This window comes from Phaethon aethereus, assembly GCF_964289735.1.
Source record: "Phaethon aethereus genome assembly, chromosome: 8".
Lineage (NCBI taxonomy): Eukaryota > Metazoa > Chordata > Aves > Phaethontiformes > Phaethontidae > Phaethon > Phaethon aethereus.
This window is the reverse complement of record NC_138584.1, coordinates 28,697,696-28,722,310: the sequence shown is the minus strand read 5'-3', so window position 1 is coordinate 28,722,310 and position 24,615 is coordinate 28,697,696. Positions and strand designations below refer to the sequence as shown.

Below are 24,615 nucleotides of genomic sequence, written 5' to 3'. Positions count from 1 at the left end.
TAATGCAATATATTAATGGATCTTTATCCAACTACTCAACACCTGTTAAAATATGAAGTGTATTTATATTTTTTCTTAACTTTAAACTTCTAAACAAAAGGCTAAGAACAAGTAGATCTTCCACAGAAATCTACTACCTGACCATTCTACTAACTGACCATTCCTCTGACCTTATAGCTATAATCACTTCTACATCTATTCAACAAAATATTAAATTCCTTACCTCAAATTAAGACAGACAAGATTTCTGTGAGCTTCAGGCTAATATATGAAAACTTAAAAGCTTCTCATTTGTATTCCCAGGAAGTAGCTGAATCTTTATGCTTTTCCTGCCTCATGTTTTCCAAAGCTTGAAGGACTCAACAATCTTGAGGATCTCTCACATTTGTCTTGTAAGGAAATCAACTAAAATAGACATTATTTTTGTTCCATAAAACCATGACTTTTCTTTGGTCTTTCTTCCGTAATTTAGAAATTGCAAAGCCCAAAACTTTCAGGAATTATACTTAAATAAGGTGATTCATTATGAACTAATTTGCATTATGCACTTGACTGATACTGTGGGACCATTGATTAGGTATTTTCTACTTAGATCCAAAGTCAGATTAAAGATTACAAGTGAATAGCCAGTGATTAATATTGAAATAGATAGAGAATGGTAAGGATGAGAAAGGTAGATCACTTCGGAGTGAGCTGCCACTTCTGCCAGCGTGACTCCAAAGAAAGATGCAGCCAGTCTCAGAACTACCAGTGCGACCCAACCAGTCTGGTCCCAGTGAAATCAATCACGGGCTGCCGCTTGTGCTGCTCTGCTGGGATCTATAAATGTACAGAGACAAAGCACAGTTCCTATATCCTACAGTCCATGAGGCCTATTGCATACTATTACACATTTTTATTTTGCCCTTATGATTAGAAAAATTCCTCAACTTTCAAAAACAACAAAAAAATGCTCATAGCAGCTCCTGTGAGTTTTATTAGCTTCTGTATGGCTGATGGTAGCAGAACAGCCCTGAGTTTGCTTTACTATGGCCATTTAAACAACTTAAGCTTAAAACGTTCCCAGGGCAAAAATTAGGGCTATGCCTAACAAGTACATTAAGCCTTATTATATCTATTAAGCACAGGGAGCCACCCTTGTTGAGACTGCACATTACGTCTGAAAGCTGTTACGGGCAGCATACCAAACTCACTAATCAAACCAGCATGGGAGGTACTTTTTTGTGACATTTAGAAACCCTCAATTATAAAATAACTAGCTAAAAGGGCAAGGAAATGGGTTTTCCTAAAATGGTGCCATAAAATATAAACATAGGCAAAGAATTGGAAGCATTTTTTTGCATTCTAGTCCTACTTTTCTTCTGTTACTTCTGTATCTTAAGATACTCAAAAATGCATAAAAAGGCCAATATTGGAAAGAAAAATAACCTTGTCACTTAAGGAATCAAACACTTAGAAATTGCCCAAGAGACAAAAATCAAAGATATTTTGATTTGCAACATTCAAAATAGAATAGAGTATCTTTTATTACTTTAAAATATCTTTAATATTTTAAAACTTAAAAATTACAAAAGTGCTGGTTGACGTTTGTATGAAGTTGAAATAACTTAAATCCTCTTTTTTTTTTATGTTCTAGAAGTCTTTTATCGGTGACTTAAAATGAAGCATATGCTTCCAGAATGTGTATCTCAGGGCTGGGATCCTCAAAGCAAACCAGATGGCAAAAACGGTAAGTCTTTTTCCATCCTGCTCTTTGACAGTCCCAGTCAAGAAAGTTATGAGGCTGGAAGATCAGGTTTATGTTCTATTGTTATAAAAATGTTTTCTTTGTGCATCCAATGTGGTTTTAATTTTCTAGAAGCCCACAATGGCAAATGCCAGTTTAGTGAGATAGTATATGCAAACAGCTACAGGAAGAAGATACACCGCATTCCCTATTTCTTTTGGAGGCACTGGTGTATTATTTCACACAAGTAATGTGACTTACGAGTAGCTTAGACAGGAAACCCTTGGGGTTTTTTGATGCATAATACGGATAACTATAAAGAAGTTTAAATTTCAAGCACTCACACACACAAAGATGTCACTTCCAAGCAGCAGACAAGGATTTGGTCTTAAAAAGTTGAAGCATAACGAGAGACAAAACTGACATGGTACATAAATACTTTAGGCTTCATCTGCAAATGAAAGATATAATCTGTCTACTGCCTTAACATAAACAGCTTGGTTAAATATTTTAGAAATTCTTTTGATCACTGATCTTAAAGAACCCTTACAAGATAAAAAGAAAACATTATCATTAATGTTTATGATTCCGAGGCTTCTGAAAGCTTGAAAGACTTGAAAGCTCAAATATGACAGCTAAGACTATGCTAGTCGTTCCTAAGACTTCTGGGGAAATAAAATGTGTTATCAAGAGTTCTTTGATTACCTGAAGGAACTTCCAACATTTCACAAGTCAGTGCTCCAAACTGGAACACTACTGGAATTTTTTTAAAGTTTCAAAATAAATATTCCAACATATTTTGATGTAGGATCTGGAAAACATTTGTGGATGTTTATTTTAATTAATTTCAGTATTTACCGTTTCCTGTGAAAACAGCTACTGAAATCAGAACTTCCCTACAAAAATTCACATTTTACTAACTTCACTTTTTTTGTTGGAAAATTCTCTCATCAAAATAATTTTAAGATCCATGAGAATCTTCTGAGGAGTCAAAGGTAGGGGAAAATGATAAATTAAGGAAAATACAACACAAATGCCAGATTTATTGAGGTACTACGTTCACATATGTTTGTGCACCGAACAATCATATTTGGCTAAAGACAAATATATCCATGACGTGAAGACACCACATTAACATGGCACAGGGAAAGCTTAAAATAAAGCTTGGTCACCATGGTGTGCCAAACTCTGCTTTGCTTGACAACTGTGTTAGCTCATTGGAATTGCACAGGGTAAAGACAACAATTTGCACCAAAACAGCTAGCAGCAGCAGCTGGTATGTGCACATCAAAATATACTACTTGTCAGTACAGTAACCATACACAAATATATATCCTGGCACAACTTCAGGATTGGCCTCTGGTTATCAACAGTGGTTTTAACAGCCAGGAAACCTCTGGAAGAGCGAGTCAGGCTCTTGTGGCTTACGGTCACAGTCCATCCAGCTCAGGAAACCTCTTGAAGACACTTGACTTTGTCAACAGCTTGTTTCGGTGGGAGCCTTGTGAAGGATGCAGCTCTGTATCTGCAAAATACCAATCACAGTTAAGAATTAGACTGAACAGGGGAAGATTTTTTTCCTCTGCTGCACAGCAGAGTTGACAAGGAGATCCTACAAACAAATCCAGAACAAACCAAACAGCTCAATCCACTTCACTGGCATTACTTCTTTCCAAGCATCTAATTATATTCCTAACCTTTATCATGCAAAGAATTACACCTCTGAAGGGCATCACTACAGCTATGAAACACTAAATGTCTCCTCTGGGGATGTATGTGGATGCATAGATCTGCTGTTGCTCCTCTGCTGTGCAAGTGAGGATTTCACCTTGCATGTCATAAAGGCTCAAGACACAATAGTGCTAAAACAAAACAAAAAAGGCTTAGGAGATAAAGACAGTCATTCATCTAACATTTCTATGCCTCTTGGAAAATGCACCACTAATATCTACATTAAACCACACATTTAATTTTTTTAATGATAGACATACAAAGTGAAGAATTTCTATACAAAGACATTACTGCTCACTAACACAGGATTGCTTCTGAGGTGAGGCATGACAGCTATTGGTACATCTTACATCTGGGTTTAGAAGCACATGTTTGTCTGGCTATGCAAAAAACAATGGACATGCACTGAAGTCTGGCCAGAAAAATCTCAGCTAATTCAGCTACCAACCAAAGTTCTGAAGTGTGAAATCTTGGATTTCAAGGCAGATAGCAACTAGCAGCAAAGAGCATCCTAACCAGCAAAGAACATCACTTCAATACTGGTTCACTGAGAGGAATGACGTTTATCTGAGTTATCAGTTATACTTTTTGTAGATTTCAGATTTTCTTCTGCTTAAGGCTCTGAGGAAGGTTATACATTCCTGACCAGCTTAAATTAAAACATGAGACATAAATTTAGATTTGTACCCTCCCCCAGTATTGCCATCTGGTTGACAGCAGGCTCAATATGAGTCAGCAGTGTACCCTGGCAGCCAAGAGGGCAAACCACAACCTGGCGTGCGTTAAACACAGCATAACAAGCCAGTCAGAAGAGGTGATTATCCTGCTGCATTCAGTGCTGCTGCAGCCTCACCTGAGTACTGTGTGCAGCTCTGGGCTTCACCATTTAAGAAGGATGTGAAGGTATTCAAATGTGTCCAGAGGAGGGCAACAAAGGTTGAAAGGGCTGGAAGGCATGTCCTATGAGGAGCAGCTAAGGACTTTGGGCTTGTCTACTTCAGAGAAAAGGAGTCTGAGGGGTGACTCATTGCTCTCTACAGCTTCCTGAGGAGAGTACTTGGAGAGGGAGGTGCCGATCTCTTCTCCCTGGTGTCCAGTGATAGGACGCATGGGAATGGTTCAAAGCTACATCGGGGAGGATTAGACTGGACATTAGGAAGAATTTCTTTACCTAGAGCGTGTTCAAACACTGGAACTGCCATCCTAGAGAGGTCATCGATGCCCCAAGCCTGTCAGTGCTTAAGAGGCATTTGGACAATGCCCTCAACATGCTTTAACTTTTGGTCAGCCCTGCAGCGGTCAAACAGTTGGACTGGATGATCATTGTAGGTCCCTTCCAACTATTCTATTCTATCTCCACATACAGCATTTCTGATTAATACCAGATCAGAAGGGAGCTCAGATGTTCCTATTAGCACCACTATTTTTCCTCCAGACTAGGGGTCAGACCCACACACAGCCTGACACAGCACTCAAGACTGTCTCTACTCAGAGCAGCCTGACACACATTTCCTTCCCAGACCTGGACACAGTCTGGCAAAAGCCAGGGGCTGCTGGTGTGGCCTAAGGAATTCCTGGGGCTAAGACACAGCCCCACACACACTAAGGCTGTAGAGACCCTTCATCTGTCTCACTTTTGGCAAGGGTGAGTTAAGCCTGTTCAAGATGCCCTTGGAAGAAAGTCCCACAGGTTGCCTCATTGGCTGGTCCAGTACTACTTCTGCCATTACAGTTTGGAAGATTTTCTATTTTCTATATTCTATTTTCTGTTACTAAATCTGGGTCTACTTCAATGTGGAATTCAGCACATTACTTACCCTGCCTGCCAGAGTCATGGAAAATAATTAGTCCTCTATTTTACATAACAGAACTTTTTTTTTTTTTTCACTCATCTTTTCTTTTCTAGACTTAAGCCAGCTTAAGTCCATCTTGCTGTTCCAAAATCTTCATAATCTTCTGTTTTCTCTCTACTCCAGTATATCAACACCTAAGAGACATATCAACACTGTAACAGAAGTACTGCTAGCACTAACTGGACCAAATTATTATCTTACATCCTACACACAGTTCCCCTCTTTAGTATGTCAGACTAAAAGAGCCCAGAACATCAATACTCTCTTTATAGCATACTGTAAATCCCCAGATATTTTTCCCCACACTACTTAGTTTTTCTCCCTTAGGTATATTTGAGGATTTGATTTCTTTTTTAAATACAGTACTTTACTTTTATCTTTATTGTATTTCACCTTTCTGATTTCAGATAATTTCTCCAGGGCACTGAGATAATTCTGAAGGGCAGTTCTATCCCCAGAGCCTTGCAACCCTTCCCAGGGTGGTGTCATCCATAAAGTTTATATATATGCTCTTTAGTCCTTCAGCCAAGCTCTTAGTACTCAAATGGGATAGCGTACAGACATCCTTCCCTCCAAAAATGAGTTTGAGAATGAGCCACTGAAAACCTCTCTTTGACTGCATTTTCATAAAGACCTGTAGTCATAGCCACTTGTTCCCACTTATCTGACAGGCAAAAATTACCTTGACAAAAAAAAAGACATTAGACCTGGTTTGTCACAATTTGTCTTCATGAAATCTGTGTCAGATTTTTCTTGTGCGTAACTCAATTGTTTAACAATTTGATATATTATCACTCAAAGTTAAAAGTGATGCCTCCAGCTGCTTAGTTCCTCTCATTCCTTAAAGCTAAGAGCCACATTTGCCCTTTTGCTGGAAAAGAACATTGAATTGTATGCTGAACTACATCAGTTGCAAGGGTGTAGGGGGTCCTGTTCCTAATTAAAACCCAGTGACTTTGGCAGAGGGAGTATGCATGCTAAATCAAATCTAATTGCCACATGTAGCTTTCTCACAGCAGTGGAAGGTTTGCAGCCACCGATGGACTCTCTAGCTTATCACTACACTATGAAGTGGCTCCCCATAACAGGTGAGGGCATGAAATCCGCAACAAGTGGGCAACATGAAAAGCAGAGGACAAACAACAATCACAGACCTGGAATTTCTACCAACACTTAACTGGATTATCTGTTGAACTTCAGAAAAGACCCTTTTCATTTTCACAGAAAGTTCCCAGCTGCTCCATTCTGAATCTGGAAGTCAAAGGCTCACAGGCTAAGGGCATAGTTTTCCTGGTTTCAGCCCAAAAAAAAGTCTCAGGTTTTTTGAGTCTTCATGATAACGTCAGCCTCATTTTGCCAACAAAAAAAGGAATTGGATAATTAATTCACAAAAAAACGCTTCTACATTTTTTGTTCTTTATTCAGTGCATGCATTCAAACCCTACAAAAAAGTCCTTTGCAGCCGGCCTTTCAATTCTCGCCCTGCAAGCAATAGTGGTTAGCAGGCTACACTTCAGGGCACTCCATAAACATCAGTCTCTATAACACGGTGGAAGGCAGGCAAACTGACACGTGAGGAAATGACAAGCTAATAACCTTCAGAAAGCAATGCCACATTCACAGATCTGAACTGGGGTCTCACTGCAGTGCTTAGAGCCTGCCTCAGATATTTTTGGATTTTCTCACTACAGACTGCTTTCTGACTGCAGGATTCTTTTTAGCCTTCCCATGGCATTTTTCTCCCACAAGCCATTTCATGTGCAACAGCAGAAAAAAAAAAAAATGTGTGGAGGTGGTTAAGAGTTTTGAAATTAGTTTTGTTACACTTAAGTATTTTCATGAGGACAAGCAGCCCAAACCAACCTGTCATGCTGTTAAAGAGCACTGAGAAAGATGCATTTGCACTTACAATGCACAGGGTGGCTTTTTTTTAAGGGTACAAGAGAAAATACGCAAAGCAGGGAAATCTGACACATTTATTTTCCTGCTCATCTAAGAACAACTGTTGAGCAAAGAGGCCCACTGTTTTCTTTTTTACTGACAGACATTGCTGATCTACAGCTATTCTCACATTCTGTGGCTGCTTGGCCATAAGCTTTCACCCCCTGCAGAAAGTAAAATGCACGTTTCATGCCATCTGAAGTTTTTTGCATTATTCATAAAGTTCCTCTTAAGTCTGAAGTACAATTCATCTGTACTGGCATACATTTTAAATACTATTTTGCATGGTCTGTGCCATAGGTAGTTTGACCTTTAAACATGATTTCAGCATAAAAATCAAGTCAGTATATGAAACAATTTTCTGCAAGATAACCCTCTTCAGTTCTCTGTCAGACTTGACTCAGCATTTGTAGGTAGCATCCTCAAGAAGCAGAATATGACTAAACTACCCACCAGGTGTTTCACTGCTCTTACCCTTTGTCACACAGGAGCCTTTCTAGCAGTTCATTGCTAAAGAAGTTCTTTTGCATGGTAAGTTACAATGGCTGCCTCATTAGTAAGCTCTAGTGCATCCTGGACAGCATCAGGGAAAGGACAGACAGCGTAAGCATAAGACAGCACAATCTTCTCTAGCACACAACCATGGTGGAGTATTAATGTAAAAGTAAATCAAGAAGAGATTTCTCTGTGGAAGGACTCTGTTCAAGCCTCTGCAGATATTTCCCTGTGCAAGGACAACATCAGGGTTGTACAAGTAAATCAGAGACACTTTGCTAGCGCTTTTCAGAAAGCTAAAAACCCACACAAAGAATCATGGCATTTTGAAAAATGCTTATTGTTTCTGTATCACCACATATAAAACAGAGCAGAGGGATACAAATACAATAGAGTAAGATGAAAATAAATGTTCTCACTGTACCTATTTTCATTATGGCATTGGTAGAATCCATCCTGTGCCTCCGTTTCTTAACATATCGAACTCCCTCTAGTCTCACTGTCTGTAAAACAAAAGCATTTTTAGTAAAACTAAAAGCATTATTTTTCCTTTAGTTGCAAGTAGTAATACAGAGATGTGCCCACTGCACTGGAAAAAATACAGTTCCTGGAATATTCCTCCATAATTTTTAGAGGATGGGATAGACCAGAGCCATTCCACTTTCCATTCCTGAGCCTCTGGGAGGCTGCAATTATTAACTAACTTGTGTTAAAAAGGAATAAACATTAAGATGAAGAGCAGTTTCAGGTAGAAGCACTGTGGTATAAGTAGGACTTATAGCAGGAAATCAAGAGAGTCTCCTAACAGAAATGGCAGAAAAATTTCCCATATTTAAGAAAATAGATCAGAAATCTCAAGCTTTCACTCCTCTCCAAACATGATCAGTCACTATTGCCTTCATTGCACCTTCCACCCAGTGATCCCAAAGGGCTCACAATACTTCTTTGCATGAAAGACGTGTTACCCTTGTTTTTCAGAAAGATTAAATGGATGACAGGAGCAAATAAAGCAATTTTTAGTTAGGCATTTCACCAGTTGCCCAGAAAATCTTAAGTTCTGGCATCTCCCATCTTTGGAGTGTTTGGTTTTGAAGCTTAGTAGTACTTGAATATTGTTTTCCAGAGCACAACCTCATAGGTTAAAATAAATAACACTTCATTAAAATTCTACCAGGTAACTGATACAGACCCCTGCTGGGAGCAGACGGGCTGGAATCTTTAGATTCAGTGCAGACAACTTGAGTTTGCCCAACTGATCAGAATAACCAAAGCAAAAGCAGTCTACAGTGGGTCACTGTCGGGAAGGGAAGAGAGAGGTACTTTGCCAGTGGTTTTCACTGATACCTGCTGACAACAAAGAAAGCAAAGCTCTAGAAGGAAAGACTTTTCTGACCACACCTTGAACTGAATTTCTTTTCTTTCTTAACTTATATTCATTTTTCCTTTCTCTTCCCACTTTCCTCACTCTGTTTTCAGTCCTAATTTTCTGCAGCTGTGCTTCCCATGCTAGTTGCCGTCTCCATGAACAACAGTTCATACTTTGAGTTTTACCTATCTCTTCTCTGCCCTACATCTCTAGCTGTTCCAACCCTCTGCATGCTTCCCATCTGCAAGGCATCCTCTTCATCTCTCTCCCCAAGCACCCCGCCTCTGCTCTCCAGCCCACCCACGGCCGCTGTTCCACCCTGGCCCTCCAACCCCTCCAGCATCACTGCCTCCCTGCTCTGCTGCTCTCAACCCCATTAGCCCCATCCCTCTTCCACATGCTCCCAGGCACACCCAGGTCCTTTTTCAGGTGCAGTTTCTCCATTATCTACTGGCTCCAAAACCTCTCCCTGCTCCATCTTCTCATCTAACTCTCCTTACGGAGCTTGTCAGTCCTCCTCCCAGGCTGAATTTCCCTGTATCTCCTATTAGCCTCTAGTGCAATACTGTCTTTGACCTCGTTTTCCACTTTCCCACTGCTTGGGCCAACACAGAGAACAAAGACAAAAGAAAAGATAAGCATAACTGGGCAGGGTACTTCTGTCCAAGGAAGTGTGCGGGGAAGTGATTAAAAAAGGTTCCCTATAATCAACAGGGATGAATAGTTGCGAATTGCAGTATTTTCACTTAAAAAAAAACTGAAACAAAGCAAGTTGGGCAAAGGAGTTATTTGGGTTTGAAGTGTTTTCAAAGTTGCACTTGGTTTGAATTTAAAAAACCTGCACTTTCAAAATATCAAAATGGGATTTGATAGTTCAACATTTCAAAAAATCTGTACAGTAATATTTAAGCCAAGATCTTAGCTGAAACCAAGACTTTTCAGTGAGTTGTTTCAGCTATGATAAAAAAGCCCAAACCCAAAAAGTAAAAAAAAATTCATAATCAGTTATAGGGGAAGGCTGGTTTTGAAGCCTGTCTAGATTTCTTATCTAAACCAGATTACATCATCTATGGGTATCGGTGCAGTAAAAATCCTGACTTTTAATGAGCTGCAAAAAACTCACTGCTACAAGAAAGTCTGGGAAATTTAAAATCTGAGGAGTCAAATTTAAACATTTCCAAACTTAACCTTTCCTAGTGATATAACTTTGAGCTAATGCTACCTTTCCACTAAATTTAATTCCCAACTCCAAAATAGGAATTTTCTTAATTTCCTAAAGAAAAAATAAAAATCTTTTTTTTTTTTTTAAACGCTTGAGCCTGTTTGGCTGATTTTTCCCCTATACAAACATCTGAGGCAGATGGCTAGCAAAGAGAAAAGTAGCCTAACTGGGGAAAATTTAAGGCCAGCTGCAGAAAGACCACATAGAGGAAATTACTGAAAAATGTAGAAAACAAAGCTATCAATGAATACTCCAAAAACCACGCACAGTGCCTCTGAATTCAGACAGCAGCTATCTGGTTTCAGAACCAGTAGAGTGAGATAATTCTACTGAGCTAAGGAGGAGAAAGCATGAGAGTTTGGTGTTTTTTCATCAAAATATCTGAATGTTTCATATATTTCAATAGTGCCCCATGAGGAATCTTTAATTAATGAGAGAAGTAGGGACAGGAAGGTCATATGGCTATTTTCTGAGCTGATTTTTTCCTTATTCTGAAATGAAACTATGAACATTTGCATACTATGATGTCACTGCTTTGTAAGAACACAGAATTAATCTCTTCTTGAATAAGCACATTTTTCCCAGCACTTATGAGTAATTTATAAGGCCACAGTTCTCTCCACACTCCAACCCAAAGGTCCCTGCTGCCTGACCTGGCACCGTAAGACAGAGGTCTTAGTAGTGCATTCAAAGTTTTAAAGGCAAACATTAGTTACTATCATAAAATGTAACTTGCTATTCTCACTTTGCAGTGGTATAGCATACCTCACCCCACAGGTCTTCCGAGACTAACGCTGGCAGAAATACAGGGACAACTCAGAAAATGTGTTTACAAACTGTTTGGGTCACCAAGTGGAGAGTGTCTATCTACCTTTTTACCTCTGATGGCAAAATCCATTCTAAAGGGGTCAGCACATGCAATCACTCCTCTCCCATCAGCTTCAAGGGAAGCATATGTACACCCTGTCCCACAGCTGAGCAGCAGATATGCCTCTAGAATCATCCTTCTCTTCCTGTTTGCCACTCCTCTCCTGACAGTTATGCAATATTTGCTTAGTCCTCATCTTCCCTAGATGCTCCAGTGTTGTTCACTCACCTTAACACTTGCAATCTTGTGACTCCCTAGTATCTTTCTGAAGGGGATAAACCTTTTGCACAAGTGAAGTTTTATGGATAGAAGGAGAACAAAACATGAGACCAAACTCCCTTTCATCTTGGGAAAATCTATAACATTTGCATTCTTAGGACTTGGATTTATTTGGGGCCTTTGTTTACCAAGAAGAAACACTTTTATATTTCTCCAGCCTTCAAATGCGAGAAACAGAAACACCTACAATGAGTTCAATGAAAAATCCTTTCTCTCAGAAAGAGCTTACCGAACAACTTTTATGATTAAAAAGCAAGTTCACTCCGCTAAGAAGTATGCTCCAATGATTTGAATGCTCACCTTGGTTTCAAAAAGCATGGCGCAATTCTCTGTACCACAGAATTCTGTGTCAAGCTAGTCTTAAAAAACATGTTTTTAGAGGAATCACAAGCAAAAGGACAAAGGTCTGCTGGTTAGTGATGTCCTTTCAAAATTCCACTGGACATTAATGTCTACACTGACACACAAAGCATTAAAAATATGACACTTCCCTGCAGCTCTCTCTCCTTGTAAGATGGGGGTAATAGCATCTCCTTGCTTCAGAAAGGTAGCTGTGAGGATAAATAGAGGAAAAACTGTGAAGCACTTTGACACTTCAGTAAGGCAGACCATTAACCCACACGCCACATCCTCGGTGAACCTTGCATTCTGAGGCAGAGTGCAAGCAATAAGCAAGCAATGTATAAAAAGTGATGAGACTTTGACTGCAAAAGGAGAGGATTTAATTGAAAGGCAAATAAAGAGCATTGCTGCTTTTTATTGAGAAATACTAGATTGGATAAGAAAGTAGACTGTAAACTCCTGGAGATATGGGATCTTCTCATTTGCCTGTACACACTGTCTTGCATACAAGGGATCTACTCTGAACTCTACAATATGATACTACAAATAGAAGTGAGTAACAACAGTATGCATCAGTATAACTCCATTAACATTGAAGTAGTTACTCCTGGTCTACACCAGTGACTGAGCTAGTTTTTCGTGAAATTCAGTTCTCAAATTAAAATGCTAATTTTTGCCAGGGCTAAAAACATGCTTATCTAACTCAGGAACCCCATATGTAATATCTTTATTGATGCTATTGCAGACAATTTGTTCAAGACTAAATAGAGGCGTATTCCAGCTGATCTACCTTCTGCAGAATCAGAAACTTTAATAAAGGCTGCACATCCTATTTATTGTTAGATTTATGATTGATCTTAAAATTATTTCTGTGAAAATTCAACAATTCCACTTCTATATTTAGGAGATCTTGGATGAGCCCACAGAACTATGACCAATTTTGACTATTACATGAGGAAGGAAAGGCATACAATAATCAATTGTATGTTTAATTAAATACAAAACTCCAACTGAGCTGATATGTTATGGGTGAAATTGAATATAATAAAAAATACTGCTTTCAAAAATGAGTGCTCTCTGAATGCTCCAGAGGTACAGACATTGCGCAACACCAACATGTGACACAGCCTTCACCTAAAGGCAAGATTATGCGAGTTCAAAAGAAGCAGGGCTGAACTGAGTTCACAGTGAAAACTCACGGTCCTCAGGTCTAAAATTCTCTGAAGCTTCTAAAAACTTTTTTAATTTTTTAGTTCATTTTTACTGCCTATATACAATTATGCTCAAATCTCAGAAGAGCTGAAAGAGGAGAGGGGCTTCTTTTATTGTTCACCAGGCCTGAAAGCAGCTAACCAGTCATGTCATAAGATACTCACACCTTGCACGACTTCTGTGCAAAAGAAAATACGGCGAAGATAACCACTCAGCTTGTCAATGAAATCCTTCGACATTTTCAAAGATCTCTCAACCTTGGCAAAGCAACTGGCTTTCAATTTCTGCCAACCCACCTCATCAACAGCTAAAGCTATCAGAATTTAGATGTGAAATAATTGTCATTAGAGCAGACAAAGCAGCAGAATAATAAAAGTGAAAATCATGGGATGACAGCAAAGTCAAAACAGTGTTTAAATACAAAACAATACAGTCTGAATAAAGATCAAAACAAGACAGGGGATGGCTAGGAAAAAGCAAAGCGCTCTCAGCCTCCTTGAGTCATAACACCTGGAATCATGAGAGACAGGATGCCTATGTGAACACTGGGTCATCAGTGGGGTATCTTGGGATGCTGTTCACCTCATGAGATGGGGAGAGGAACTATCTCCAATGCCACAGCAGGATGTGGTTTTGCAGCAGGGTTCAAGTCTGTAGGGAAAGATGCAATACCACCTGCCTCCCTCCTAGCTCCCCACATGCCAAACATGTCTGGCACAAAAAAACAAAGCATGAGAAAAACAGCGCTGCTGTCCTGGCAATGGATTAAAAGTTGATGCCATAGCAGGAAAACCTGAGGGAAGAAGTTAAACAGCAACACGTTCAAAAGCATAATGCCACTTTATAATTAGGACACAACCATCTTGTAAAAGATCACCCAGCATTTTGTTTATCCCACCCAAGAGTTTATTCAGACCATTCTAGGTAGCAGGTCTTATTTCCACTCTCTCTCTCTCTCCAGTACAGGTGTGAAGTTTTCAATTTGCAGATTAGTAGCAGTTTGCTGAATGTGTGACTTTCACTTTGGCAGCTTGCTCAGCTTACGTAGCTCCAAAGGGAGGCTTTGCATTTCCTGACAGCCCCATAAACCACTTTTAGACCAAAGCCTGCACTCTCTGGAGAACGAAACAAGACATAGGAAGTTTGGTATGAAGTGGACTGTGTTAACAAGACACTCAGGGAGGGGCTTACTATTGTATGATAGGCTATAATTACAGTAACTCATTGGCCATTTATTGCCAGGCATTAAAAACTAGTTTAAAAAAAAAAATTTAGGTGAGGGGACTTCTCCCCAAGAATTATTTCCCTTTCTCAATTTGTTCAACTTCCAAGGCCTAAATAAGCACAATGTTCCCTTTACTTCCTACAACTTTAATGGTCGAACTACTGAAGCCACATTTAAACATTTAGAAAGGCCAAGACAAAGAGTGAAACTTATCACATCCCATCCCACCATCAAAACTTGCAGTCAGATTTTGCAAATGTAGTGAAATACAGCAGCAGCCACAGGTTTTGTCATGCCAGTGAGCTAGCGCTGGCTACATGCACTGTTCCTGCAAGCATCCTTGGGCACAAAGGTATGGCCTACCGGCACTGAAGCAAAGAGTTGTAGATTTCAAAGACTGCATCCTATGTCAGGGGAAAAAAAAAAAAAGGAATGATCTCTCCCTGTCACAAGAAAATACACTTAGAAGCTCTTCTGAGATTCTTATTCCTGGAATGAAATCACTACTATATGTATACATACTCTTGACAGGTAATCATGGTACACATCTCATTCAGAAGGTAAAACAGCAGGATAGCTTGTCTACATCTTGATGTCCCCATGAGAATGAAAATACACACTGTTGGATTCCTCTACATCCATTTAAAGACAGACTAAGGCTTTTGCTCTGCAGGAGATAACATGTGTCAATAACAATTGGTCTTACCTGCCATCTGTAAGCTTAAACCAGTATCCAGTTTGCTGCGTGGCTTCGTACTGATAAACAAATAGCAGAGAACACACACAGTGATGATAAAAGCAAAGAGGACCACTGCTGCTATTGACAGGCCCACAAGTGCTCCAACACTAAGAAGAGAGAAAAAACAAATAAATGTACAAACAGCCTGCAATACCCATTGAAACAATGGTCAGGATGATGTCTGGACATTACTTGTACTTAGGCAGGGGAGTGACTGTGTATTTTTACTGCACACAGAAGTTAGAGCTCAATACCCAGGTCACATAAACTGGCATTATTTCATTGCCCTCAGAAGGGTCAGTGTCATTACATAGCAGTTGAATATGTGGTCCTTAATGACATTTCATGTTACCTATGCATACTATTCCCAAGTCTGATTTAAACTGTGTTTATGAAAATCAGAAATAACTTCATGCAGTAACTGGCATCAATGAGATCAAAAATTCTCCAACACCGTGCATATTCCCAGATAAGCATGATATCACACGCATACACAACGAGCGATTACAGAGCTTCAGGCAGCCCATGCAAACTCCTTTTTCTCAAACAACCTAACTGTTAAAGCTATATTTTCAGTCTGAAATGCCATTTTTATTGCAAGAAAAGCCTGTTAGAGCACTTTAAGCAAAGTATACATTTGTCCATTAATGAAGTTTGTGCAATGGTTAGCCCCATGCACAACTAAAATAATTTGTTATCAGCAAAATGATTGGTTCTAGAAAGAACAGCTTTACCCTGATGAAGATTTTTCACGGTATTTATCATCTGCATGAACTACAGTGACTTTATATGTTTGCGTTAGCACATATTATGCACATTTTTTCTTATTTTTTGGCTCAAACAAAACTTACAGGCAAGCAGTATTCTACTTAATATGGAATCTGAACATGTTCTTACAGTCAGATGTCTCACCTGGGTCCTGGCCTCGTTTTTGCATTTTCACTTGGAGCACCTTGACACAAATGCACAAACCAGAAGACATACACTACAGGAGGCTGAGGTAAGCAGCCATCGAACCAAGAATGATCTCCACAGCTGAATCTATTTGAGGAAGTAACACAAACCCAAAGCATTTTCAGAAACGGGTATTTGTGCTTTTTTTGTCATGTCAGTATTAGACCTATTTTAAGATTCCGTTTCAACAACAGTCTACAGCGCAGGACAAACAGGTTGCTCACCATTATCCAAACATTAAGCAGCATCAGCTGTCCTAAAGCTGAATAGATCAAGTACATATTAATGATAATATTTTTTTCTATTTGGGAATCTGTTACTTCTCTGTTGTAGCTCTCCTCCATGCAGTCGTAGAAGACAACATTACCAATACAGTTGTGTATTGTACAGCACAATGCATCATCGGTATCACTACATAACTTGTGTAAGATGCTCTGTGAGTTAACAATGGCAAAGGTAAGAAAAGCAGTTCCTGGGGAACTCTCCTATATTTCCTACTACGGGTCAAAGACTTATCAGAAGTTATATGTCACTAAAAGTGTTTGTCATGCTCCAGCAGCAATGTGAAAAGAGCTCACCCAAAACATGGGGATCAGCATCACAAAATTGAACAGCCACCCTGGATTACACTTCCTAAATTAACCAGAAATTAAGATTCAGTTTGTACTTACTCTCTTTAAACATAATGTTTCAATACCAGACTGTTCTCAACACGCTGAAGCCATCAACCCTCTGAGAACGTATAATTAATTTCTTCAAGGTTAATTTTGGGTTAAAGTTGGGGGAGGGTGTGTGTGTCTTAATTTATTGAACTAATTCAGAGGAACTTAGTATGCCTTCCATAGCTCTGAACACTGAAGTTTCTTAACCAGAACACAATCTTTTCTTTCTTTTTTTAATAGCTAAAACTGTTATCAGAAACAAAACACCAAAATAACTATGATCACTGACCATTTTAATGATCACCCTCCTCTGAAAATAAAGACAGCTCTTTAGCATGTCCCCTAGATTCTACAGCAATTACTGTGGTGCTGAATATCCACCCAGAAAAGCCCTTGCTAAAAACATTTTGCCGCCTTCCCATCTTTACCTTAAACACTAGGTGTTTAGAGTCCACCCAGCAGTCCACACGATATCAGTCTACAGGCCTCAGGGTGTGTTTTCAAGATCAGTCTTCTGACAGCACAGACATTAAACAAGCGAACTAAAAAGTCACTCTTGCCCACAGCTGTCGCCTCACTGGCAAGCTAAAAACCTATGCATTAACAACCCACCCATCCCCAAAATTATGACCTAGCATAAAAACAGCAATGAAAACCTAGGGGTAATCTTGGCAGCATTTACACAATACTTTGAACATAAGCAATGCCAAGTTTGGTAGAAGATCCGCAGACCAACCAGAACCCGTCCCAAGTTACTTTCTACATGCAATGAAGATACCGCCATACCACACATTTCACTGTGGCTGTTACACTGAGTGCCACATACACACTTGCAGCACTGCCACACATCTCTGCACAGCCAAAGGCTTTACTGAGCCGAAAGGCTCCACTGTCTCCACGGGCTCCGCAGGGCTCCCCAGGCTGCTGTCCAGAGAAATTAGCGGGTCATTGACATTTCTGTCAGTGGATGCTCAGCATCACACAACCTATAGTTATTTTTAGTCCACCCACACAAACAGCTAGGAAAAATTTAAATATTGGCTAAGCAGATGCAAGGTGTCCACTGATAGATGAAAAAGAAGCTAGTGAGTCATCTGGATCTGAGTGAATCAAATGTTCCTAATGCCATTGTTGCAGTGATGTGTTGTACGCAGTATTTGCAAAGCAAACATAAATATTCCCAGGAGATTGGAAGAATGTGCATAGGGGAACAAGAGACTTGCTATTTTGGAAAGCCAAAGCAGACCCTTGGAGATCTGTACAGCTAAGCAAAGCTCAGCTACAGCATTAGGCCACCATGGTTCTATGGGTATTAATTAATAAAGCATTTTGAATAAAATCTACACTTGGCCTGCCAGTTTTAATCCAATACTTAATATTACATTAAACTTACATAAGGTACGCATTTGGAATGGATACTGTAATTCTATTTGATACTGAAAGAACCCTTTAAATTTGCAAAATAAAACTTAATTGCACAGCGACAAAAATAATTCTAAAATATTTTAAAACAACGAGAAACAAAAAAGGTGCTGACTGAACCTAACTGCATCACAGCTCAGTACAAATACTACGTGCCCAGCATTTCTCCCTTCCTGCCCAGCTTTGGAGGTAAAGTAGGTATCATGATGACTGCATGTACATGCACAGCACATGACTCTGAAGGGTGAGCTGTTGAGTGTTTTTCTCACTAGTGTTTTATAGCTTGTGGTTTCCAAAAGCTGCATAACCTTCTGGTGAATTTTGTACACCCTTGCCTTTTCCTAACAGTCTCTTCCTTCCATGGGCTCCTGACTTCTATAAGAGATAGAAAAAACACATCCTTCACTCTTGTTTGCTGAGGTCAGCTTTTCAAGAAATGTGAAATGAGAACCTAGGCTGTTATTAACAAAAAAACCCCCACTGTATTATTTTATTTTAAGTACCAGCAAGAAAAGAAGGGGTGAGAAATTAATAATTGAATAACAGATAATAAATTCAGAGGGAAATATGAAATGCATCAGAGTTGCTCAAAGGTCAATTATTTATGATTGTCCAGCAGCTCCTAGCACAGCAGGTATTAGGATGCACTCAAAGAATATAGTGTTTGCAGGAGAGGGAGGGGAAAAGACGGAAAATGGAATATTCCATTTTTGCCAAGGGATAGTGCAGTATATAGCTCTAAACATAGTACAGGAAACAGTGATTTGGCAAAAAAAGAATAGCATAGGCCTGCAAGCGACTATTGCTGCAGGTTGCCTAGGCTGCTGGTTTCTCCCTGAACTACTTCCACTACAGCTGGCTGCATAGTGGTCTGGCAATGTGTCTCCCACAGCAGGAAAAATACAACAGAATATGCAATAGTTTCCTGAAATTCTACTTGGTGTGTCACCAAACACAAGTAATCCCTGAGATACCACCAACCACTTGGTGGTGCATTTGGTCACTGCTTTCAAATTAATGGAGGTAGTCAAGCAAACTAAGATTTAGGATGAGAAACTTAAAGCTCTGGAGCAAAGCAAAACCTGCAACAATTCCCCCATCAGAGCTTCCAAGTCCTTTCCCTTCCTCAGTAAGTTTAATCTCCAGACTTACCTTGGCTGGTTTGGCTAACTCTTCAATAGTTTTAAGTCTTAAGGGTTTCAAGTCTTAAAAGCATGTCCTCAAAAGCTGCATTTGAAGGATTATTTTAACACATGGTTGTCACACACATAAGCAACAGTCTGAGACAAAGGCAGGCAAGGCAGTCACCAAAATATTCTGAGACCAGAAAATGCTATTTTTATGTTTTCCTTAAACTCCTAATAGAACTATCATGTGCAAATGTATACAGTTTGCAAAGTGCTGTAATACCATAGGGTTAACAGCTTGTTAGTAACTAAAAATTGTTATTTGATTTGTTACTGGAAAACACTTCTGAAAACAGAAATTTCAATTCTAACCACTCAGTAACTTTGCTTAGAGGTAAACTGTATTTATTCACCTCTTCACTATGATGGATATAGACAGTTATGGCAGAAGTTAAGCACAACCAAAACCCCACCAATTGCAATTTCCCTGGACCCTTTCAGCAGCTTAGGGCCATCATAGAGAGAAGGGAAAAAAAAAAAAAGAACAAATCCTGAAGTTTCAAAGTTTTGGCCCAAATTTCTGACCCAGGTAGAGGCTAAGCGGTCACACTTTTCAGACCCTAGAAAATCTTTGTAACGGAGATTCAGAGAGGTGCTTCATTAAAGCCTCTCATGGGGTTCAGTTCTTTGAGGTACTTTCTGAAAAGATCAAGCTTTAACGGTCTTCACTACAACATCTCACCTAGATGCAAGAGCAAAACCTTTTATCTTACTCTTTCACTAGTCCTGCCATGTTGAGAAGGCTTCCTGCAACCGAAACAGTCAAAGACTATGCAAAAAAAATTGTAACATTAAAACAGTATAGGTATTTGATGAGAAAAGTGTAAAAAAAGGACACTTGGGGATGTCTTCTCACATCAGAGAAGCTGAGTAATTCTGTGTCAGTCACAGCTGCGAATGGCTGGGAGAATCCCACATTCAACCCACTATTTGTACCAGACAAACTAGATTTTAAATAATTCTACACTAAATATTACGCAAGATATATTAAATGAGAGTAAGCCCACAGTACTGGATATCATTCAGCCAAGAGCCCTGAAGGAATTCACATACAAAATTGCAAAACTAACCTGCTGGCCAAGATGTGCAACCCATCACTACATAAGGCCACTCTGCCAGAGGACTGGTGGCCTGGGAGCATAACTCCAACCTAAAACAGGGCTCTAGAGGGGAACCCAGGAACTACAGCCCAGTAAATTGACTTCCACCCCAGCAAGACAGAAAGGTCTGTGAAAAAAGGAATAATATCACTAAGCCAAGAGATAAGCACAATGTCAGGGCACTGAGCACGTCTGTGTGACACAGGGTTTCATCTGACCCTGACTATTATCCCCAAGCCATGATGCCCAGACCTGCTCCGCTCACCTTACCTGGCTATAAGGGACATATCCTTTGATGGTGAAGCCACTACCCCCATCCACCCTTGTTACCACACTCTGCCCTCAGGAAGCTGCTGGCACTTGCTGCTTCCCAATATAAAATTTTTCATTGAAGAGTCAACATTACTGTAAGGGGAAAATACAGCCTTGTTAACCTGCTAGAGTCTATGAAGCGTCAGTAAGCAGATGGATAAACAAACCCAGCGGACAGAGTTAGATTTTTCAAAAAGCCTTTGACAAAGCCCCACACTGAAGGTGGGACTAAAAAGATTGAACTGACACAGGATTAGGGAAAAGGTTCTGTTACAGATTCAAGGCTCCTTACCAGAATCAGGAGCAAAGCAGAGGGCTAAGTGGACCCTTTTCAGTATAAAGAAAAATCAGAGAGATCAGTGCTGAGACCGATTTTATTCAGTGTCTTCATCTATGATCTGGAGAAGAATGAAATCTGACTTTCTCATAATCCTAAGCCCCTGCAAGCAATCAAATACTATGAGGGCAAGGAATGATAGAAGGCATGCAGAAAATTGAGTAAGCAGACAAAAGCCATGTAGACAGCTTCAGTGTACATAACGTCATGTATAAATAAACAAAACCAAGTCTACACAACAATGAACTCAGAACTGGCAGTTCTGAACTCAAAAAAAGTTTTAGAGTCATCACTGAAATCACAGAACCAATGTGCACCAGCAGCCAAAGACACGAACAAAACATTGGCCGCAAACAGGAAAGATTTTGAGAGCAAAACTGAAGGCAGCATTTTGCCACTGTGTAAAACCTTGCCATACCCCACATCTTGATCACGCGGCTCCAGGTTATGCACCTCTAAGAGCAGTGCTGTGGAGTGAAAAACAGCATGCATGAAAGGCAACTGAAATGATCAGTGGGACACAGCATCTGCCTCAATGATAATGCAAAAGGACTGAGACTGTTAGGTTTGGAGAGGTGAAAGTTGAAAACTGATGCCCCAAACAAAATTTTGAACACTCTGCATAAACTGAATGTGCAATTGCTGTTCACCAAATCTCACAGTACTGATACTAAAGGGCACTCCAGAAAACTAGTAGGAAACAGTATAAAACAGATAAAAGGATGTATCTTCAAACAGCAGGTAGTGGCTGCTGCCACCAGGGCTGCAGAAGCAGACAGTAGAAGCAAGTCCAGAAAGGGATTAGACAAAAATCAGGGATAAAAAGTCCATAAAAGAACAGTAAAAGCACCATGCAGAGGTGTACTAACACCCTGACACAGCCAGTGTGGATGGTGAAGAGCCCGAGAGGAATCAGGCACAGAAGGCAGCCGGGCTGGCTGCATGCAGCTCTCACCACCGTTGCTGGAGATGAGTCGGGGTTACATGGACCCTTGCACTGACCCAGGAGAGCACGAGGCTGATTATCTGCCATCTTCCAAGTGGAAAGTCATGTAGTGCTTGACCTTACCACACACAGAAAAGTAGCTAAAGTCATTAGGAACTTTATGCACGGAGCATCTTATACGCTCAGGCCCCAGGAGAGCTGCTCCCCTCACACCAAAAGGATGGAGGGATGCTCTGTACACAGGCACTGAGCGTTTCCCAGCGCTTCCTTACAAAGACCACGAGTTATCTCTTTCAGAAACCACTCTGGCACAAGCAGAAGTCTCTCCAGGCAGCAGCTGCAGCTCTACCGCTACTCTCGGCGGGACAAAGACAGCCTGAAAGCGCCCGGCTACAAGTACCTCGGAGACACAAACCCGAAAGAAAGCTCGGATGAACACGGGTCTCCCGCCTCCCGGAGCGGTCGAGCCTCCCCACCGCCCGCCATACGGCACCGGGCCCGAAGGCACCGCCGCTCCCCTACCTGAGCCACCACATGTAGCTGTGCTCGTAGGGGAAGAAGCTGTGGGGGTCATCGCAGCAGTACTTGACGTCCTGGAAGCCGCAGCAGTACACGGCGCGAGCGTCGCCGCCCGTCCGCGGGCAGCTGAACGCGCTCACCAGCACCTTGTCGGCGTTGAGGTAGCTGCTGCACTCGGCGCTCATGGTGCTGCAGCCGCCCGCCGGGCTGCCCGGCGCCTCGGCTCCGGCCGCACCCGGGCGGGAGGAGAGGGCGGTGAGCGGGCGGAGCTCGGGCGGGCCGGGTGTGCGCTGGCGGCGGGCGAGGCTGCCTGAGGGCGGGAACCGCCGCCTCCCCCCCTCCCACGCAGGGGTCCCCACAAGGCGGGGAGCGGCGGCAGCCGCCCGCGCCCTGAGGCGAGGGAGAGAGACGGAGCGGTTCCCGCCCTTCGGGGCGGGAGGGAGAGGGCCGTGTGGAGCTGGCCGCCCCCGGCGTTGCTCACCTCAAGGGCAAGCACCCCAGCGTCTCTCGCTGGTGCTTGGTTCTCCCTCAGCGCTCAAGGAGAGACTTTGGGGGGCTACCACCTTCCTTAAGCTTTGGTGAGGTCTCAGGACAGCAAGGAGGTAATTGAGAGGGATCACACATTGGCAGTTGGGCACAGAGCACCTTGGTTTTATGAGCAGTAAAAACTTCACATAATATTTAACATCTGAGACACAAGTCTCCTTTTCAGAGGGCATTTCCTTTCAGTATTTTAAGGCCACTTTTTTTAAAAAAAAAAAAGCCGCAGGGCCCAGGCAGTCATTCTGTTACCTGTGTGAAAGAGCCTCTCCTGAGGGAAAGGTGGGTAGATCTCAGCTCAAGGTAACACACATGCATGTCATGTGCACCTCTGCATGGTATTTGGCTCATGGAAAGAAAGATAATGAAAAGCCTCTGGGAGAGCAATGGGTAGGTGCTACCACCTCCATGACCTAGTCCTCAATCTATCTCCTCTCTAGATTACAAGAGAGCCTGGATCAAGCGCTTTGCCACACAAGTAACCTCCTCAAGGAAAAGTTCAGGTTTTAGAGAGAAAGGGAAGTTGTGCAGTATCAATAGAACTTGACTTGAATTAATAAGACCGCATTAATTCAACTAACATTTTACATTTTAATTTCACATCTTGCCTTGAGATGAGCTCTAGGCAAGTGCAAGTTTCACGTCTTCTAGCTGTCAGGCAACAGCAAGAGCCAGGAGTGATGGCAGCTTAGGGAGGGACAGTGTCCTCACTGACTAGGGCACAGTCCTGCAGGATCTGAACAGGGCCAGGCTCATGACTGGTGCCATCAGCAGTCCCAGGCAAGGTAAGATACTGAGTCAAGTTCAGGGTCCATCCAGGAGATAGGACAGGAGGGAAGTTACCTGCAGGATAGGTCTGAGGTTCAGCCTGGAGGAGCAGCAAGCAATCCAGGCCAGAAGGAAACAAGACTGAGCACAGACATAGCTTAAGAAAGATGATACTGCCCTGGCATGAGCTTAAATGTGGCTCTTGGACCAATGATGAGAGGGTGTAGGTATGATAAGGACCCAGGTGATGCTGGCCAGGGCCTGTTAGTGATCACCTGGAGCCCTGACACTGGTATCTTCCAGTGCCACATACATTCCCCCTACATTAGGGGGTTTGACTGTACTTGCTAAAAAGTATAACTACTCTTCAATTGCTTGGCTGATTTTATTTTGTGAAACCAACCCTGACTTATCAACAATTAAAATTAATGCAGAAATTCAGTCAGAGTCTGTCTGCTGAATTACAGATTTGCCTTCCTAATACTTAGGTGTATATGTAAATAGCCAGGTAAGATTGAAATTATTCAACTGTTGGGTGCTTTAAGCTGGAGCAATTAAAGAATTTTACTTTAGAGACCTCAAAAGCAGGCTCAGCACTTTATGTTGCACTACACAAAGTGAGAGGATGAATGACGTGGCTGGAGCAAAGACTCTGGAAAAGGGGAGACCGGGAGGAATCAATGAGTATTGAATATTAACAAGGAAAAAGTTATTACGAGAGTTGTAATTTCATCACCTGTGTTGTTCAGATGAAATCAGATTTAATCAGATCGTTTTATGACAAAATTGAGGATTAATTTATTCAGAATATATACAGGAAAATGGTCTACCAAAGACCAGAAGGCAGCCTTTTAACCTCAGTTATGTCA

General features: G+C 41.2%; 1 protein-coding gene across 1 annotated transcript; it reads right to left on the bottom strand.

The window, feature by feature from the left end:
- Positions 1-14,079: 14,079 nt before the first annotated feature.
- Positions 14,080-22,631, bottom strand: SHISAL2A (shisa like 2A). Its single transcript, XM_082003276.1, has 2 exons — positions 22,442-22,631; positions 14,080-15,106 (listed from the first exon to the last, which is right to left on the bottom strand). The coding sequence occupies exons 1-2, from the start codon at positions 22,621-22,623 to the stop codon at positions 14,947-14,949; spliced, it is 342 nt and encodes a 113-aa protein (XP_081859402.1). The 5' UTR covers positions 22,624-22,631; the 3' UTR covers positions 14,080-14,946.
- Positions 22,632-24,615: the final 1,984 nt, after the last annotated feature.